General features: G+C 44.5%; 1 protein-coding gene across 1 annotated transcript; it reads right to left on the bottom strand.

Moving 5' to 3' along the window:
• Nucleotides 1-9980: 9980 nt before the first annotated feature.
• On the bottom strand, nt 9981-11087 carry LOC125044083 (general transcription factor II-I repeat domain-containing protein 2A-like). Its single transcript, XM_047640528.1, has 2 exons — nt 10269-11087; nt 9981-10181 (listed from the first exon to the last, which is right to left on the bottom strand). The coding sequence occupies exons 1-2, from the start codon at nt 11085-11087 to the stop codon at nt 9981-9983; spliced, it is 1020 nt and encodes a 339-aa protein (XP_047496484.1).
• Between the last annotated feature and the right edge of the window lie 10058 nt (nt 11088-21145).

The following is a 21145-nucleotide window of genomic DNA, read 5'->3' as shown; positions in this document are numbered from 1 at the left end:
CTTCTCCTTCTCCTCTCCCTCTCCCTCTCCCTCTCCCTCTCCCTCTCCCTCTCCCTCTCCCTCTCCCTCTCCCTCTCCCTCTCCCTCTCCCTCTCTCCCTCTCTCCCTCTCTCCCTCTCCCTCCCTTGTGTGATGTGTGTTACAGCGGTAGCGATCTCGTCTAGCAATCTTGCTGACCTGCGTTCAAATCCCTCGCCACCAGTGGATGGTAACACCGACATTGCGCACAGGGGATAACTTAGCAGTAAAATGAAACAGACATCAACTCACTCACTCTCTCTCTCTCTCTCTCTCTCTCTCTCTCTCTCTCTCTCTCTCTCTCTCTCTCTCTCTCTCTCTCTCTCTCTCTCTCTCTCTCTCTCCTCCCCTCCCTACCCTCCCTACCCTCCCTACCCTCCCTACCCTCCCTACCCTCCCTACCCTCCCTACCCTCCCTACCCTCCCTACCCTCCCTCCCTCACACGTGAATTGATGAATCATGATGAAAATCACGAACAATGTGAAAGCGTAGTAGCTGATATAATAAAAATAATCTCTAATACTAAGAGATACTTCAAATAAAAATTTGAAATAAAGAATGGAATAAATATTATACATATAAAACATACGTTTTTGTTATACGAAAATACTAATAAAGCAAAATACGTCGTTTGTATAAATTTATATATGACAAGTAAAAGAAAACGAGGTCTCAAATGTTAGAAATGTTTGAAAAGATAACGAGTCGGATAATTGACTTGAGATTCACACGGACAAAAAGGTCAGGAAGACAGGTCACGCGCGGTCAAAATACGGTCGTGAAAGGCAAGTGTGAAGTCAGACGAAAATCACACTTAAAAAAAAAAAAAAAAAAAAAAAAAAAATATATATATATATATATATATATAACTCGCTTATATTTATGTATTTGTTTCCCCCCCAATCCCTTGCCCGTTGTTGTCGTGGGGGGGCTTAGGAGGCGGAGACTGGGACCCAATGCTGGGGAACTCCCCAACCTCGACTCAACAAATTTTGCATGGTCTTTTTTTCCCCCTCCTACTTTTTCCTTTCTGTCCCTTCACCAACCCCTTCTACTATCCACTTCCTAAGGTGTGAGAGCCGTGCTGAAAGGATGAAAGACTGACTTTGTGCCAGTCCTGAACGGCCTGAGGGAGCCATGGGCACGGTATTCCCCTGCTTTAATTGTCTAGCCCTTACCCCTCAAGTGACCCTGAGGGTTGGACCGTTTCTCTCCCCAACATACTCCAGGCTTTTCATGGCCAACAATGAATAACCATTAACCATTAACCATACCATTATTAGAGGCAATTGCCTCTTCATCAAATAGCTCCACCAATTCAAACTAGCCCGATTCCCTGACCCCAAGCTCTCCTTTGACCACGGCTCTGAACACTACAACTAATACCCCCTCCTCAATGCCGACTAGTACAGTATCCACCCTAATCAACACCCCAGGAGACATTTCTACTCCCAACATGCTCAACTTCAACAACTATACCCCCACAACCTTCTTCATCAACTACCCCATTCTCCCTTATTACTATCTTACAACCTTATTGTCCACCTCCCCATAACACTACGCCCCTCAACACTACTCCCTCTTCCACATGCCCCCGTCCTTCTACTACCCCCATCTCTACAAAATTCTTAAATAATCTATTTAGCCCAGCCAAATGGGACCGATTTTCGTGATCCCTCCCACAACTTCTCACACTTTCTGCTTTGACAACCTGTTTTCATTCCTCAAATGCATATACATCCTTCACTTGATCTAACCCCTATACATTACCTTACCCAACCTTAACCCATTTACTCGTCAATTCCTTTGCCCAACTTTGACAACTAATCACTAACTCAACCACCCTTCACTACCATTTACTATAGTGCTACATGATCTTAGATGTCTAGCACATTTATTTTGCTTTTAACCATTAACCATTATGTATTTGTTTAAATAAATATGATTTTTTAAACAAATATCACAACACTAGAATATTAATACGTAAGTGACTCAACAAAATTATTGAAAATAGGTAGAGAGGGAGGGGAAGTGTGGAAGGAGAGGGGGAGAGTTGGGAACAAGGATAAGTGGGGAGGTCTGGAGAAATAAAAAAATGCTGGTTTGTGGGTGATCCCGCCAATATTAAAGTAATTCTATAAATAAACTCACTTATGCATTGTTAACGCGAGCCGAAATAAATACATTTAACAATAATAAATGACGAAATTTGCGTCAATATAACGCCGGAAAAATAATAATTGATAAAAAGGAAAGTACGCCTAGAATATGGCAACATTTTCATACTGTACCCACGTGGGCATATAAAACTCGTAGAAAAAGTAATTAATATACCCACATAATGAAAGATAAGTAATATTCACGACTCTATGCTTTAGTTTAGCATGACCGAGTTATATAGAAAAACACGCCTAAGATAATTACTCTCGCAAATGAAATGAGGAAATTCGAAGAAACATGGTAGATAATACAAAAAGATGCACAAGCACGGACACTTGTTAAGATGTTTAGGGAAAATCACTGCACTTGTTGGAAACATGACGGCGTGCACACAGGAAGGAATAAGAAAGGAAGAGAATTGCCCATGCCGTACTTACAGTTTTGTTCTCGGAGAGAAGGGCTGGTTCTTGTAGGAGGCTTGGAGTTGGTGTCGCAAGCTTGAAAGAAGCGACATTCACCGCTGGCAACATTTTGTGAGGTGCTTGTTGTTACTACTGTCCACCAATATGTCAGGGTTTTGGTTGACGGAAACTCACGGCCTGGTGTTACGTTTATTACAGGTAATGTAGGGTGTCGGTAGCGTAGCCGGCTTGTGAATAGGCCCGGTAAGTTGGGGGCCCTGGAGGGTTGCCCCCGAGGGAGGCCGCGTCCTAGCGGGAGCGTGACTCGAGGTTACGCCGGAGGTCATGAGCGCAGTGGGCGTGGCTTAGGTCAGTGCGGCGGCAGTACCGCCTCATTGGTCACCCCTGTTAGTAGGAGGGCGTGACAATAAAAGCTTCTGAACACTCTGAGACTCTCTCTCTTTTATCTCTCTCTCTCTCTCTCTCTCTCTCTCTCTCTCTCTCTCTCTCTCTCTCTCTCTCTCTCTCTCTCTCTCTCTCTCTTTCTTGCTCCGTCTCCCTCTCACCCTCACTCTCTCTATTCCTCTGTCTCCCTCTCACTCTCTGTCTCTCCCTCTCCCTCCTTCCCTCCCCCCTCTCTCTCTATCTCTATCTATCTCTCTCTATCTCTCTCTATCTCTCTCAATCACTCTCTATCTCTCTATATCTCTCTATATCTCTCTATATCTCTCGCTCTCTCGCTATCTCGCTCTCGCTCTCGCTCTCTCTTTCTCTTTCTCTTTCTCGTTCTCGTTCTCGTTCTCGTTCTCGTTCTCTTTCTCTTTCTCTCTCTCTCTCTCTCTCTCTCTCTTTCCCTCCCCCTCTCTCTCTATCTCTATCTCTATCTCTCTATCTCTCTCCCACCCTCCCCCTCTCCCTCCCCCTCTCTCCCTCTCTCCCTCTCTCCCTCTCTCCTCCTCTCTCTCTCCTCCTCTCTCTCTCCTCTCTCTCTCTCTCTCTCTCTCTCTCTCTCTCTCTCTCTCTCTCTCTCTCTCTCTCTCTCTCTCTCTCTCTCTCTCTCTCTCTCTCTCTCTCTCTCTCTCTCTCTCTCTCTCTCTCTCTCGCTCTCTCTCTCTCTCTCTCTCTCTCTCTCTCTCTCTCTCTCTCTATATATATATATATATATATATATATATATAGAGAGAGAGAGAGAGAGAGAGAGAGAGAGAGAGAGTCTAACCTATTCTTTCCACAGATATATATATATATATATATATATATCTGTGTGTGTGTGTGTGTGTGTGTTTGTGTGTGTGTGTGTGTGTGTGTGTGTGTGTGTGTGTGTGTGTGTGTGTGTGTGTGTGTGTGTGTGTGTGTGTGTGTGTGTGTGTGTGTGTATGTGTGTGTGAAATATATCGTGGCTAGCAGGGTGGTAATAGTTGTTTATAACAACTTGACTCTTTATTACGGAAGAGTACAACACAGTGATGGGAACACACGAGACGAGTCTTAGGGTAAGCGCTGGGCGTGGGGTCGCGTGGTCCTGCCCTCAAGCGGCGCCTGTCCACAGCATCATGGGGCGACTGGTATCTGCGCTGGCGAGTTCCTAGTCCTTTGCTGGATCTACGGGCAGGCGGCACCCTTCCATGTCCTGGGGAGGCTTAATACCTGCTCTGACGGACATCTTGGTCCGTAGACTTCTGGTGCTCTTCCGGTGACGACCTTCCCACAGCATCCTAAGGTGACCGTTTCTGCAGCAGGGTCCTCCTTCGGTGCCATGTCGGATATCGGTGAACCAGATTACACACGTAAGAGCCAAGATAGAAATGGAAAAGAAATGCAACAGAGAAAAGGAGGTGTTAAGCGTGATGCTGGTTACTTATATTAAATCACAGTTTTTAATGTTCGATTTTACGTTATTTTCGTCTTTTATCACTTTACGTCTTATTTCACCAAGTTAAAAAAATAAACTAGGAGAGGGAGGCATCAGTAGTTATCCGCAAGGACCTGGCTTGAACTACCAACCGTCTCTGATAGATATGAGAGTAGATAATGGAAACAACAACGGCAATCCGCAAGGATTTACTTGAACCAATTGTCGTAACACAGAGAAGAATGTATGTAAAATAAGAAATCATGTACTAGTCACGACGTCACGACTGACAAATTCGTGGGCAAAAGAGAAACATCTTGGATCTTTAGGTCTACGACAGCAACAAAACCTGTTAAGTTAATGAAAGGTTTCAGTTGTCCTGTGTAGATGAGTGAGTGAGTGTGCGTGTGTGGCGACAGGGAACGTGAATGAGAAATTATATTGAGAATGACGTCGCACAAAGTGGAGTGTATGACTAACATGAAGATAAACGTTAATTTGAACAATAATGCAATAACTAGCGATGGAATTACTACGAAATTATTTCAACTACCACATTGAATTCAACATTGAATGATATGCGACAGAATGACGCACTAATGAACGGTGACGAGAAAAAATATTCGCAAGCTTTCTCGCAAGCAAATCTCAGGGTCAGCAAATCTCCCGAGGTAGCCATGTCTAGCTGCGCATGTCAGACTCCATCGACGGGGGTCTATACCCAAAAATACCGTACTAAGCGAACGAGCCGGGAAAAATTATAAATAATACACTCTTTTTTTGCGAAACTGTAGTGGGCGCTCGCGACATGCCCTACGGATATTTATCACGAATCACGCATTCGCTTGAGATTTACCCAAAACATGCCAGCGACTTCTAGAGGGTGAGAAGGGTGTGATTAATAAGCGAATAACGATTCTAGCTTTAACTCTACTCCTACATTTTTAATGGACATACTTCAGGTCACCCGACTCAAAAGTTGCCGATCGTACGAATAATTCGGTTATACCTGTATCTACTATTATTACGTAGGAGCGCAGATCTATTAGGCATATACGCAACCCCGGGCATCCCTGTACATTATATGGGAAAGATTCTAAAGCTATACTCAACTAATATATAGCCTCCGGGCTAGTACAGTGGTAACGTGACAGCCTCATAACTAATATGTAAAATCGTGTTACAAGCTCGGCCCTAGCGCCGATAGAGCGTTGTTATCATTGCGCAATGTAACGGTGGTACGCGTATTACTATGGTGCAAACAATTATAACCACCAGTTACTGGGAACAGCGGGCTGTCTCTCAAGCCATTTCACATGTCGACCGACCGGAAGAAAGAGAGAACGAGATCAGGTCAGGTCGGGACGGGAAACGCGCGAAAAGAATAGAAATAAATTAAATAATATTCCTGATAACGAAAAAATCACGAACGCGGTAAATTTGTGGCAGTTGAAACAATATAACTCTCCAATAACGAGAAAAATAGTTATATACTTGATTAATGAACGATTTCTTGACTACATACCGTGATCACACAGTAATGCGATCTAAGTACACCCCTGAATTTAGCCCTCAACTATGCTTTGAAATCTTGCCTGTACATTATGCTCTGGAACTTTTGTCCAAGCAGTACCATCTGTGCGTAACCTCATGCTCTACCCCTTGCCATCCGTATCAAAAGCTTCATCGGCGGCTGGCAGCGTGAAATCCAAACTTCCACTTCCTGGTTTCTCTGTAGTGCTTACGAGGCAGGTGTCTCACCATAGAACACCGCAATTTCATCTCAGCCACTCAAAACTTGGCGGGTGCTGGCAGGCAAAGGTGGGTGAACACCCAAAGCATGAGTGGGGTAGACATATGAGGGTTGGTTCCCAGGGTATTAAATGGGAAGCCTGTGATACATTGATGTGACCTACCGCGAATGTTTTTCCCGCGTCGATTGCTGGCGTTGTTCCTAGTAGCAGCTATCTCTTCTTGCAGGACGGAGATACGACTGAGAGCGCTTCACCGTCGTTGGGATCGTCACTAAGGACCATGTAATAAAGATGAAATGAAACATTCCAGCATTCCAGCCATAGGATCCGGCAAGGAAGGACACTCCTCTCTTCTCTCCCTACAGTGAATTAGCCTTACGCGGCTAATTCAGAGCGTCGGGAGGATCGTACCAGGAAGGGAGGTCGACGGGGCGCAGCGGGTGACGCCAAGCTGAACAATGCGAAGAAGGTTACCGAAACCCCTCGGTCTCGGAATTTTTTGCCGGGGCGACTTAAAGAGATATACTGAACTCCCCCCCCCCCCCCCCCCTCCGGTAAATTCGGGCTCGACGCTTATGCATTACCGCGCCGCTTCGGCGTCCAATCCTCGTTGCTGCCGCGATGCTATTTGCTTGCATTTAGCTTCGTGCCCTCTAACCTATTCTTTCCTTTATGGAAAATTCGGCATTAGGATAACTCTCTGCGCACCTTCTGGTTAATTGGACCCCATCTTCGGGCGCGTGCTCGGACGTGGGCAGACCTTTACCTCCCGCAGGGGAGGGTGTGTCTGGGGGGCCTTAGCGTGCCTGCCTTACGGTGAGCAGAGAGTTGCTATTCTTTTTGCTAGGGACTGGTATCAGACTATCTGATGACTGCCTCTCTAGTTTTTCGTTTAGGAATGAATAGGCAGGTAGGAGCCCCTCCCTTTGTCAGGCCTTCAGCCTGACAAAGGGCTGAGGGCTTCTTGGCACAGTTGGAACATTTAGCTGTTGTGTCCCTTTGTTCTTCCTTGTATGCCTTAAGACGCACCTCGGTGTTGTGCCTTGCTGCAGACACCACATTTAGGCTTGGCTTAGGCACAATTACCCAGATCAAGGGTAGTGGTTGGGGCTCCTGTCAGGGTCACCAGGACTTGCCTGGTTGGAGTCTTCCCTTTCGACATTCGGGAAGCCTCCACGATCTGAGGGTGTGATGTGATCAGTTCCCCATACGAAACTGAGAAGCCAAGTAGCACCATCTTGACTCTCCTATTGTTGGGATTCAGTGGTGAGACACACACTTTCCTCCCATCTTTAAGCTCCTTTGTTTCCTGCAGGAAATTCGGTGTAGCTTGGTCTTTGGGTGCAATAATCATACCCTGGTCCCTGGCAACCCAGATTGACAACCGGATTTTTCTCTGCATCTCCAATGATCTGACCAGTTAGTAGGCACTGTCGAAGCCTTCAGGTTTAGAGGATACCTTGAACTGTAGGAAACGCCTAGGGGGTCAAGACTCTCCCTCGGTCCGCCCTTTCGGCTTTGGGCTTTGGTCATGGGAGCAGCAGCTGATTCGGCTAGTTCATCTTGTGCTCCCATCTTGGTCAGGGAGGATGTCTGAGGGGAACTTGGCCTGCTTGGCTGCAGGCCTGGAGAGGCCAGCACGAGAGTCCATCTGCTGGAAAATTTGGTGGACAGACATGTTTGTGGCTGATGGTTTCTCAGTCTTGTCCATTTTGGCAGCAGGTGTGCCAGACTCATCCTGTGCCTTCGATTTTCTTTTGCCACCAGAAGCTACGTATGGTTTCAAAGTGACTGCCTTGGTCTGGGCATTGCATGGATCGTCAACTTTGAATCTGAACTTTAGTTGACATTCAGTCGACCATACACCTGCACCCACACACTCATCTGTCTTGGAGCGTTCGTCATATATATGAAAAAAAGGGAGATATATAACAATGATCTCAAGGATCTCAGCCAATGCCATGGCGCCGGAGGTGGAGGTTCGCCAGAGGTTCAGAGAGATCCTTGTTAAACATCTCCCTTTTTTCACATATATACCGACGGCTCCAAGACAGATGAGTGTGTGGGTGCGGGTGTATGGTCGACTGAATGTGAACTAAAGTTCAGACTGCCGAATCATACATCGATCTTTATTTCTGAACTTTTTGCCTTTGACAAAGCTATTGATTTTGCACTGTCGACGACCCACGATAGAATAGCTATTAAATCCTTAGAAACCACTAAAAATGGCCATGGCTTTGGCCGATAGAAAAATTGGGGGTTTCCCATGGCCCTATGTTTGACTGAACCAGGGTATCAATGGTAGAGAGATCTATACCGACTTTCACGACGAGATCGTGGAGTCGCGTGGCAAAGGGCCTAGTACCTCTATTGCCATTAGGGTGGCTCGGGTCTCGACCCACCTTTGCGGCATAGGTCAGTGCTAACTGGCCGCGTCTGAGTCGGAGGGGAGGTATTCCTGACTCCACCTCAAGACGCTCGATCCGAGTACATTTCAGGGCTCCAAGACACACGTAAACAAGCATTCTGCACTGCATCCAAACCTTTCAAACTTGTTTTTGATGCCGAGCCATACACATTTATTCTTTGACATTTATTCTTCATTTGACCAATGTGGTCTTTCAAATTGAGTCTAGTTTTAAAGAGTAGGTGGTTGTCTAGAGTTAGCCTGATGTTCGGCTTCCTATGTGAAAAAAATTACCCCAATACTCTCTCTTGTTGAAAACTTAAAACCCCACTGGAGGCCCTAATTATGAATCAAATCCAATGCCAGTTGGATGATTCCAAAGAGCTAATGTCATTTATCATGCATAAAAATAATGTTGGTGACAAGACACTTCCTTGTGGGACCCCGTTTGCCTGTCCAAAAAAGTGACATTGTCAGAAAACAATTTGACAGAAAAAGTTCTGTCAGAAATGAAATTTTGAATAAAAGGCAAGTTTCCACGTAATCCAAAAGCATAGTTTTCTGAGTAAGCCATATCGCCATGTCATGTCGTAGGATTTTTCTATATCTAAAAATACTGATATCAATTTTTTTTTTTTTTTTTTTTTTTTTTTTTTTTTGGCAATTACCTCTTGAATATGACTATCCAGCTTTACTAGTTGATCGAAAGTTTGGCGTCCCTTTCGGAAACCGCACTGCTCGTCAACTAGCAAATTTCTGGAATTTAAAAAATGCAATAGCCTTCTGTTAACAATTCGTTACATGACGCAACTGGTCGGTAGATGGCAGATCTGGGATTACCCCCTCCTTTCAATATGGGAATGATGTGGGCGAAGTGCCATGAGTTTGGAAAAGTATGGCTTTTCCAAATTCCATTGTACACTTCTAGCAACTTAATCATGTCATCATGATTAAGATGCTTTATCATCTCATATCGAATCTCATCGGGGCCTGGGGATGTTCCTCTACAGCAGGGGTGGGCAAACTTTTTGGCTCAGGGGCCACATTGACTTAAAACAATTGACACACGGGCAGGATCAGTACTTACATTAACTTTTAGTGGGAACAGTGTAGTTAATCACCCTTTTTTGCCAGTGCATCAAAGTCCAGTGTCAGTTTTGTTGTGGCAATTCTCAGAACAGATCTAAGGTGTTCATCACTCAACTGGGATCTTTCGGGTGCTTTGTTGATGTTCATCATACTAAAAGTCTGTTCACATATATATGTAGAGCCAAACAACACCAGCATCCTCTGTGCCATCATCTGGATGTTTGGAAATTTGGCTGCACTTAATGAATCATAAAACTCATCCAGTTTAAGAGAGTTGAACTTCTCCTTAATAACAGCGTCACATCTTCTGGCACTGTTTCAGGATCTTGTGTGAAGGGACACGAAACAAGCTGAAGTGACTTTTTCCAAAATCAGAGAACCGACGGCAGAATTCTCCACCCAGGTCATCCAGTGATTTCCTATATTTTTTCATATTTCGAGGGGCTTTTTTCAGTGTCGCCAGTGTGGGGAAATGAGCAAATGACTTGTTTGACATTTGCTTTGAGAATAAGGCAAGCTTGGTTTTGAAGGCTCTGACGTTTGTGTACATATCATGGACAAACTGATCTTTCCCTTGTAGCTATACGTTCAGCTCATTCATGTGTGTCAGTATATCCACAGCAAAAGCTAAATCACAAAGCCAATCTGTGTCACTCAGCTCAGGAAAATCGTCGGCTTTCTCAAGTAGCTCCAAAAATGAGATAATCTCTTGTTTGAGCTCCCATACTCGTTGACACACTTTCCCCAAACTTAACCAGCGGACATTGGAGAGGTAAGGCAAGTCTTGGTGATCGGTGTCAGTTTCTTCAAGAAACGTAATAAACTGACGATGCTGAAGTCCCCTCGCTCGAATAAAGTTTACGAGTTTTACAACTGGCTTCACTGTGTGGTCAAGTTGCAATACATATTTACACAGTGCTTCCTGGTGGATTATGCAGTGTAAGAAAATTACTTCCTGCTCAGGGTTGTCCTCTTTCACACGGTCCTGGATTCTTTTCAGCAATCTGACGTTTTTTCCAGTCAGATTTGGCGATCCATCTGTGGTAACATTGGCGAGCGTACTCCAAGGTAGCTTGTGCCTTTCCATTGCCGCCGACACGCTGTTATACAAATCCTCTCCCCTCGTTTTCCTCTTCAAGGATTCCATGGCCCAAAACTCCTCCGTTATCTCAAAATTGTCATTAATCCCTCTGATAAAGATTAAAAGCTGAGCGTTGTCCCTTATGTCGTTACTTTCGTCCAGTGCCAAGGAATATAATGTAAATGACTCCGCTTGTTTGTTTAGCTTGCTAGCTAAATCTTCTTCAATTAGCTCAACACGGCGAGTCACTGTCCTGCGTGATAAGCTTATTTTTTCAAATTTGTTCTTGCTCTCAGGACACAAAATAGCTGCTATCTCTACCATGCACTCTTTGAGAAACTCACCTTCGGAGAAAGGCTTACTGGTGTTACCTCATTTTAATGCCAGTAAATAACTTGCCTTTGTGCTTGATTCTTGGATGGCAGTTTTTCGGGTAAAGGTGTTTTGCTGAGCCTGCAAACTAGCTGCCAATCTCTGTGCAGTAGCTGTCTTTTCTTTCGTTGACTGGTTGTTAGCATAATTAGCATGCATGGTGGAAAAGTGACGGCTGATGTTGGATTCCTTAAAAACCGCAACGGTTTCTTGACAAATAAGACATACAGCATTTGACCGGACTTCACTGTCGACTTTTCTTTTCTTTGGCCCACTCATTGCTGCAGATGGGTTCAGAACTCTGCAAAATCAAGTAAATGTATCACTGCGCCTAATGTGCCACCTGGTGGAACGCCAGGTGTTACGGTGCCGCATTCAAATGAATGTTGTCACAATTATGATATTTGATTTGATCAATTCCCTACCAATCTTTGGGAGGCCGGATAAAAAAAGCAAACGGGCCGTATGTGGCTCGCAGGCCGTTGTTTGCCCACCCCTGCTCTACAGGCTTCTAGGGCTCGGACAAGCTCATCTATTGTAAGATCTTTATTGTATTCAAAGTCATCTCCTGTGGCAAAGTGAATAGGTTGCAGCTCAGCCGCTTCCTTGATGGGTAGGAATGCGGGATGGTAATTTGCTGAGCTGCTTGTATGAGAGAACCTCCTGGCGAGTGCATTAGCAATGTCTCTAGGTGAGTCGAAATGAGTAACCCCGTGGATGAAGTTATTCATTTTGAAAGATGTTTTTTTCTTTTTGATTTTATTGATAGTGGACCAAACCTCTGATATTTTGGTATTACTGTTAATTGTAGAGACAAAGCTCCGCCAGGAGTCTCTTTTTGCTTGTTTAATTACTCTACGAGCCCTAGCTCTTGCTTGTTTGTAATTGCAAAAGTTTTAATTTATGTTATTTTTTAAAAGCCTGTAGGCCTTATTGCGTCGGCACAGCGCCCTGCGGCAATCTGGTGTCCACCATGGAACTCTATGCTTAACGCTATCTGTCGAAGTCTTAGGAATGGATAGCAATGCTGCTTCTAAAATAGAATTCTAAATATTGTTTACTTTATCATCAATGGATCTCCAACAAGTTCGAGCTTGAAGCTCCTTGTGAAGGCAACCCAGTCTGCTCTTTTTACGTTAAATTTAGATGCTTAAGCCGTTCTCACTGTGTCGCATGAATATTCAATCAAAATAGTCGCATGAATATTCAATCAAAATAGGAAGATGATCGGTTCCCAACGAGTCGTCAATGGTGTGCCACAGGCACTTGGCTGCTATTGATGAAGAGACCAGTGACAAGTCAATTAAGCTCAAATTACCGGTATTATCGTCCACCCGCGTCGGACTACCATCGTCCAGAAGGACTAAATCAGACTCATTAATCAACTTGACTACTTGCTCACCTCTAACATCCACCCGTAGGGAACCCCATAACGTATGATGAGCATTAAAATAACCTAAAATTACTTTATTTTGTGGCAGACGCTCCTGAAGAGCAAAGAGCTCATCATAGATTATCACATTATCAGGTGGACAATAAACTGAACATATAGCCAGATACGTGCCATTAATTTTTACTTTGCATGCGACAAACTACAAAGTAGAATCAATAGTCTAGTCACTTCTGTAAAAGGGAGGTTTTGGTGGATGTACATGGCGACACGATCCCTCCGACATAAATGGTAGTTCCTCAGCGAAACGACCTCGTCAGAGACGAGGTGTGTTAAATGCGTTTCTTGGAGAACTATAATATCATTTTTTATATTTTTTGTGAAATGTCTCTGCACATAGATGGCTCTGGTAGTGCTTGGCCACAAAGGAGTCAATCAGTAGACCTTGTGACCTTACCTGATTTGAATTAGCGGGAAAAATTATAACATTATAATTACTATAATGTTATAAACATTAGACCGATCACTGACTCGTGTTCGAACTCTTGATGAGGCAACACCTTGTTTAAACGCAGCAACAATAAATAATAAGTCTTGCGCCACTTGAGCTACCCTGGAGCCCGGGGCCTCTCGTCTCGCCTGACATTATTGTTTCTGAGTTTTTTCTTAACGTAAATTGGAGTAAAGTAAAATCCTGTAAATTGCAGAACATTTGTTGTGCTTTGCCAGCACCTTCAGTGCTCTTGCTTTGCAGGTGACACGAGGCTACAGTAGTAGTAGTCAGCACCCCACCCCAGACCCGCAGCTCTCTTCTACACCAGGGTAGCCCTTGTGGCTTTGACCCCTGGGTAGGGAGGCCCAGTAGTCTGGGGCGTCATTTGGGCGCACTTTTTCTTTGGTCCTGAAATCTTTTCCTTTATAATGTGACTTTCCTGAGCCTACCGGAGTTCCTCGGAACTCCCGTATTCGCTTGGGGGGTGGGCATTGAATTACCGTCCTTCGCCTAGGCAAGTTCGGCGGTAAGGAAGTGTCCCACACATAACTCGATCCCTCTGTGGTACTGGAGAACGCAACCAGGCTTCCACTGGGGGGGTAGAGGACGAAAAACTGCCTTACTCTCTTAGCTATTGCTGTTAGGTTGATAACAAAAGTTAAGAGGTTTTTTGTCCCTTCAGGACTACGATTTTGAGGAAAGGGGTCGGACCTGGTCCGATACCCAGTATGAGTGATACCCCGGCTACCCCTTCTCCTCCTCAAGGAGGAGGGGCGACTAACGACCCTTCTAAGACCAATCTGATGACGAACAACGGAACCCCCACTAATGACAAGACGAGACGACCAATATTCACAATCCCCACCCAGAATGCAAGGTTCGCGAATGTAAGATGCGTGAATGAAAATCAGTCGCTTCTGAACGTGAACCCCTTTATCATCAAAAAGGTCCTTGATGGTCAAGTGGACGGCGACTTTGATTTTGTAAAAAAATTGCGAGATGGAAGCCTCCTTGTTAAAGTACAATACAACTCCCAGATTAAGGATTTACTTAAGCTGACGCAAATTCATGATCTTCGAGTTAAAGTAACTATTCCTATTGGCCCAAATACCTGTAAGGGAGTAATCTTTCACAGGGATTTGAGGACGATGGATGAAAGTGAAATTCTTGAGAGCATGAAGGACCAAGACGTAGTGGACGTTCATTGTATGACCAAGAAGGACGGGAATGTGCGAACGAAAACTGGACTGTGTTTTTTTACTTTTGCCTTGAATAGAATTCCTGAATATGTCAACGTCGGTTATGAACGTGTACAAGTAAGACCTTATGTCCAAAAGCCAATGCATTGTAATAGATGCCAAAAATTCGGACACACCTCATTAAGATGTATTGACAAAGATTCTTCTAAATTCACTTGCCGTAAATGTGCTGAAGCCCATGACACCATCACATGTACTAGCAAAATTTCCAAATGTGCTAACTGTGAAGGTCCCCATCATTCAGGATCTGCCGAGTGCAGCATCCTGAAGAAGGAGACTGAAACATTGGCATATATGAGAAAGCATGAAGTTAGTTATACTGAAGCTAAGAGGAAAGTGGAAAGTTTGACACACAAACCCGATACTTCCTATGCTGCAGCGGTAACTAGCAACAACCCTAGTACAAGTGATATCAGTCAACAGCTTGCAGCTAAGGATAAGGAAATTGCCGAACTCAAACAAACCGTTAAAGATTTAAATATTAAAGTATATCAACTGACAAAATTGGTCAATCAAATGGCTGCATCAACCCAGCCTAAACATCTTAAGGAAGCAGACACCGAATCACAGTCCGGAGCGCACCTTCCCGTCCGGGCTACTCCTGTGAGGACTTCGTCTGGCTCGCGATCGGTTTCTCGAGAGAGAAGCAGGTCGCAGTCTGTCAGTCGTCTCCCTCGCCAGGAGGTGCAGGACATGGAGGCTTCTGTCTCCAAACCATCCCGTGAGAGGTCCCCGGGAAGCGAGGGAGAGGAGGCGCCTCCCTCCCATAAAAAGAAAATTAAAACTGGTGGACAAGGCACTTCCAAACCCCATAAAACGTAATCATCGCGTCAACCATTATACAATGGAACTGTCGAAGTATTAGATCTAAAGTAAATGACCTTAAATTATTAGCCTCGTCCTATGCTCCCGATATTATCGTTCTCCAAGAAACTCATTTGACAAACCTCGTCTCTGACGAGGTCGTATCGCTCAGGAACTACCATTTATGTCGGAAGGATCGTGAGGGTAGGGGTGGAGGCGGAGTCGCCATGTACATCCACCAAAGCCTCCCTTTTACAGAAGTGACTATTGATTCTACTTTGGAGTTTGTCGCATGCAAAGTAAAAATTAATGGCACGTATCTGGCTATATGTTCAGTTTACTGTCCGCCTGATAAAGTGATAATCTATGATGAGCTTTTTGCTCTTCAGGAACGTCTGCCACAAAATAAAGTAATTTTAGGTGATTTTAATGCTCATCATACGTTATGGGGTTCCCTACGGGTGGATGGTAGAGGTGAGCAAGTAGTTAAGTTGATTAACGAGTCCGATTTAGTCCTTCTGAATGATGGTAGTCCCACGCGGGTGGACGATAATACCGGGAATTTGAGCTTTATAGACATATCACTGGTCTCATCATCAGTAGCAGCCAAGTGCCTGTGGCACACCATTGACGACTCGTTGGGAAGCGATCATCTTCCTATCTTGATTAAATATTCATGCGACACAGCGAGAACGCCTTCAGCGCCTAAATTTAACGTTAAAAAAGCAGACTGGGTCGCCTTCACAAGGAGCGTCAAGCTCGAACTTGTTGGAGAAACCATTGATGATAAAGTAAACAATATTCAGAATTCGATTTTAGAAGCAGCTTTGCTATCCATTCCTAAAACTTCGACAGATAGCGTTAAGCATAGAGTTCCATGGTGGACACCAGATTGCCGCAGGGCGCTGTGCCGACGCAATAAGGCCTACAGGCTTTTCCAAAATAACATCACTAATGAGAACTTTTGCAACTACAAACAAGCAAGAGCTAGGGCTCGTAGAGTAATAAGACAAGCAAAAAGAGACTCCTGGCGGAGCTTTGTCTCTACAATAAATAGCAATACCAAAATATCAGAGGTTTGGTCCACTATCAATAAAATAAATAAGAAAAAAACATCATTCAAAATTAACAACATCATAGAAGAGGGTAACAATTTAGATTCACCTAGAGACATCGCTAATGCACTCGCCAGGCAGTTCTCTCATACAAGCAGCTCAGCAAACTACCATCACGCATTCCTGCCCATCAAGGAAGCGGCTGAGCTGCAACCAATTCACTTTGCCACAGGAGATGACTTTGATTACAATAAAGATCTTACAATGGATGAGCTTGTCCGAGCCCTAGAAGCCTGTAGAGGAACATCCCCAGGCCCCGATGAGATTCGATATGAGATGATGAAGCATCTTAATCATGATGACATGATTAAGTTGCTAGAAGTGTACAATGAAATTTGGAAAAGCCACACTTTTCCAAACTCATGGCACTTTGCCCACATCATTCCCATATTGAAAGGAGGGGGTAATCCCAGATTTGCCATCTCCTACCGCCCAATTGCGTTGACAAGTTGCTTATGCAAGGTCATGGAACGAATTGTTAACAGTAGGCTATTGCATTTTTTAAATTCCAGTAATTTACTAGTTGACGAGCAGTGCGGTTTCCGAAAGGGACGCCAAACTCTCGATCAACTAGTAAAGCTGGACAGTCATATTCAAGAGGCAATTGCCAAAAAAGATTTTTTGATTTCAGTATTTTTAGATATAGAAAAAGCCTACGACATGACATGGCGATATGGCCTACTCAGAAAACTTTATGCTTTTGGATTACGTGGAAACTTGCCTTGTTTTATTCAAAATTTCATTTCTGACAGAACGTTTTCTGTCAAATTGTTTTCTGACAATGTCACTTTTTCGGACATTTTTGTCCAGGCAAACGGGGTCCCACAAGGAAGTGTCTTGTCACCAACTTTATTTCTATGTATGATAAATGACATCTTACCAGCTCCTCCTCGGAATCTTAAATACTCACTGTACGCTGATGATTGTGCATTATGGCATTCCAGCAATAATGCAGAATTCTCAGCAAATCGCATCCAATTGGCACTGGATATGATTCATAACTGGGGCCTCCAGTGGGGTTTTAAGTTTTCCATTAGAAAGAGTATTGGGGTAATTTTTTCACATAGGAGGAAGCCGAACATCAGGCTAACTCTAGACAACCACCCAATACCTATTCAAAATTCTGCAAGATTTCTTGGGCTACTTTTTGATAGTAGACTCAATTGGAAAGACCACATTGGTCAGTTAAAAAATAAATGTCAAAGAGCACTAAATTTATTAAAGTGCATTTCTGGTAATAAATGGGGAGCTGATAGACAGTCTTTGCTAATGGTATATAAAGCCCTGATTAGGTCTAAAGTAGACTATGGGTCAATCGTGTATGGTTCGGCATCGAAAACAAGTTTGAAAGGATTGGATGCTGTGCAGAATGCTTGTTTGCGTGTGTGTCTTGGAGCCCTAAAATGTACTCGGATCGAGCGTCTTGAGGTGGAGTCAGGAGTACCTCCCCTCCGACTCAGACGCGGCCAGTTGGCACTGACCTATGCCGCAAAGGTGGCTCGAGACCCGAGCCACCCTAATGGCAATGGAGGCACTAGGCCCTTTGCCACGAGACTCCACGACCTCGTCGAGAAAGTCGGTATAGATCTCTCTACCATCGATACCCTGGTTCAGTCAAATATAGCGCCATGGGAAACCCCCAATTTTTCTATTATGGAAGCCTGGCTTCCATCAGCCAAGGCCATGGCGCCGGAGGGTGAGGTACGCCAGAGGTTCAGAGAGATCCTTATTAAACATCTATCCTTTTTTCATATATATACCGACGGCTCCAAGACAGATGAGTGTGTAGGTGCGGGTGTATGGTCGACTGAATGTGAACTAAAGTTTAGACTGCCGAATCATACATCGATTTTTCTTGCTGAACTTTTTGCCATTGATAAAGCCATTGATTTTGCACTATCGACGACCCACAATAGAATAGTCATTTTTTCAGATTCATTAAGTTCACTTAAAGCCATTAAATCATTAGAAACCACTAAAAATGAATTGCTGGGTAATATCATTCGTAAGTTACACGGTGCCAACAAATCAATCAAGCTAATATGGGTACCAGGTCACACTGGTATCCATGGTAATGAACAGGCTGACAAACTAGCCGGGTCAACTGGCGATCTGGACACTACCATAGTTCGTACAGATCTCAGGTGTTTTGTGTCTCTTATAAAAGCAAAAATACATCTCCTGTGGCAAAGTGAGTGGACCAGCCTCCAACTCACACAAAAAATAAAAACACACATAGAACTGTGGGACACATCCCACAGGAAGAATAGAAGGGAGGAGGTGGTGTTGGCCCGGCTCAGGGTCAACGCTACAAGACTCACCCACCTCACTCCCTATATTGAAAAAAGATTTCCTCCACATTGTCCCCTCTGCAATACAATCCTTTCAATAACACACATCCTCACAGTATGCCAACAACATCATATGCAAAGACAAAAAATAAAAAACTATTTCCAACAAATTAATAAAGAATTCTCACTAATGAATATATTATCAGACAACGAAAAAATAATAAGTAAAGTAATCACTTTTTTAAGGGAGACAAAACTTTATGACCTTATATAGATTGATAGAATAAATAGGATCCATTGGCTTAATAACCTTGGCCACATGCCGCTGGTTGATAGCCAAGAAATCCAACAAAGAAAGAAAGAAAGACCGATCACTCGTGTTTGAGACTCTAACCAGCTCGGACCTCTCTTTTCAGACGCAGCAGCAATAGACCCAAAGCCTTGTGCCACAGGAGTTACCCTGGTGTCCGGGGCCTCTCGTCTCGCTCGGCGCTATTGCTTCTGAGTTTTTAACGTAAATTACATAACGTAAATTTCTGATTTTTTCAGCAATTTGTACTTTGCCTGCACCTTCAGTGCATTGTTTTTGTAGGTCACACGAGACTACAGTAGGCGTAGTCAGCACCCCACCTCAGACCCGCAGCTCTCTTCTACACCAGGGCAGCCCTTACGTGCTTTGACCCCTGGGTAGGGAGGCCCAGTAGTCTGGGGCGTCCTTTGGGCGCACTTTTCTCTTTATTCTGAATTCTCTTCCTCTCTTCATGTGACTTCCCTGAGCCTACCGGAGTACCCTTGTGGGCTCCCGTATTCGCTTGGGGGGTGGGCATCGAATTACCGCCCTTCGCACTAGGCAAGTTCGGCGGTAAGGAGGTGTCTTCCACATAACCCGATCCCTCTTTGGTACTGGAGAACGCAACCAGGCTTCCACTGGGGGGGTAGAGGACGGAAACTGCCACACTCTTCTCTTAGCTATTGCTGTTAGGTTGATTAACAATAGTTAAGGGTTAACTGGTCCCTTCAGGACAACGGGCACGGGCCCAGGGGTCGGACTCGGTCCGATACCCAGCATGATTGATCCCGCGGCTAACAGCCCTCCTCCTCCTCAAGGAGGGGGGACGACCCATGACTCGCCTACGACCAATACGACCTTGAACAACGGAACCCCTACTGCTGACAAACGTGAACGACGATTCTTTTCCATCCCTCCACAGAATGCAAGGTATCTGACTGTCAAATGCGTGAATGAAAATCAATCGCTTTTGAATGTGAGCCCCTTCATCATCAAGAAGGTCCTTGATGGTCAAGTGGACGGCGATTTTGATTTTGTCAAGAAATTGCGAGATGGTAGCCTCCTTGTAAAAGTGCAATTCAACTCCCAGATTAAGGACTTGCTTAAACTGACGCAAATTCATGATTTGAAGGTCAACGTAACTATCCCCATTGGCCCCAATACCTGCAAGGGAGTAATCTTTAGCAGGGATCTGAGGACAATGGAGGAGAGTGAAATTCTGGAAAATATGAAGGACCAAAGCGTAGTGGACGTGAACTGCATGACCAAGAAAGACGGGAATGTGCGAACAAAAACCGGATTGTGCTTTTTGACCTTTGCTTCAAGTAAAATTCCTGAGTATGTCACGGTTGGATATGAACGTGTCCAAGTGCGACCTTACATTCAAAAACCTATGCGCTGTAATAGATGCCAAAAATTTGGACACACCTCATTACGATGCAATGACAAAGATACTAGTAAATTTACTTGTGGTAAATGTGCTGGAGAACATGACACTGCTGTATGTACTGAGAAAACGCTCAAGTGTGCTAACTGTGGAGGTCCCCATCAATCTGGCTCTGCCGAGTGCAGCAGCTTGAAGAAGGAGACTGAAATATTAGCATACATGAGAGGACATGATGTTAGTTACCGTGAAGCCAAGAGGAAAATTGAAGGTTTGACCAGCAAACCCAATACTTCCTACGCTTCAGCAGCAACTAAAAACTCTTCCAGTGCAAACGGCATCAGTCAGGAACTTGCAGCTAAGGATAAAGAAATTGCTGAATTAAAGGAAACGGTCAAGGAATTAATGAGTCAAATCAAAGAATTGAAAGATACAATTCAACAAATTGCTGAATCAACCCAGCAAAAGCAGCAGCATCATCAGGAGGATGATACCAAAACACAATCGGGATCGCACCTTCTCGTCCCGGCGGCTCCTGCTAAGACTTCGTCTGGTGTTTGGTCTGCTTCTCGAAGTAGATCATCCTCCACCGGGCGTCTCCCTGGCAGCGAGACGCAGGACATGGAGGCTACTGTCTCCAAAAATACCCATGGAAGGCCCCTGGGTAGCGAGGGAGAGGAGGACGAACCTCCCTCCCAGAAAAAGAAAATTAAAACTGGCGGACAAGGCACTTCCAAACCCCATAAAACGTAATCATCGCGTTAACCATTATACAATGGAACTGTCGAAGTATTAGATCTAAAGTAAATGACCTCAGATTATTAGCCTCGTCCTATGCTCCCGATATTATAGTCTTACAAGAAACACACCTAAACAACCTCGTCTGTGACGAGGTCGTATCACTCAGAAACTACCATTTGTGTCGGAAGGATCGTGAGGGTAGGGGTGGAGGCGGAGTCGCCATGTACATCCACCAAAGCCTCCC

The sequence above is a fragment of the Penaeus chinensis genome, chromosome 35 (genome assembly GCF_019202785.1).
Source record: "Penaeus chinensis breed Huanghai No. 1 chromosome 35, ASM1920278v2, whole genome shotgun sequence".
Taxonomy (NCBI): Eukaryota; Metazoa; Arthropoda; class Malacostraca; order Decapoda; family Penaeidae; genus Penaeus; species Penaeus chinensis.
This window is presented reverse-complemented; position numbering and strand designations above follow the sequence as displayed.

Excerpts from the sequence above, each read along its gene's own strand:
- LOC125044083 (XM_047640528.1), bottom strand. The coding sequence starts at position 11,087 with ATGGTAGAGATAGCAGCTATTTTGTGTCCTGAGAGCAAGAACAAATTT. Across the intron at positions 10,182-10,268 it reads CACACATGAATGAGCTGAAC|CAAATGTCAAACAAGTCATT; the intron begins GTATAGCTACAA and ends TTATTCTCAAAG.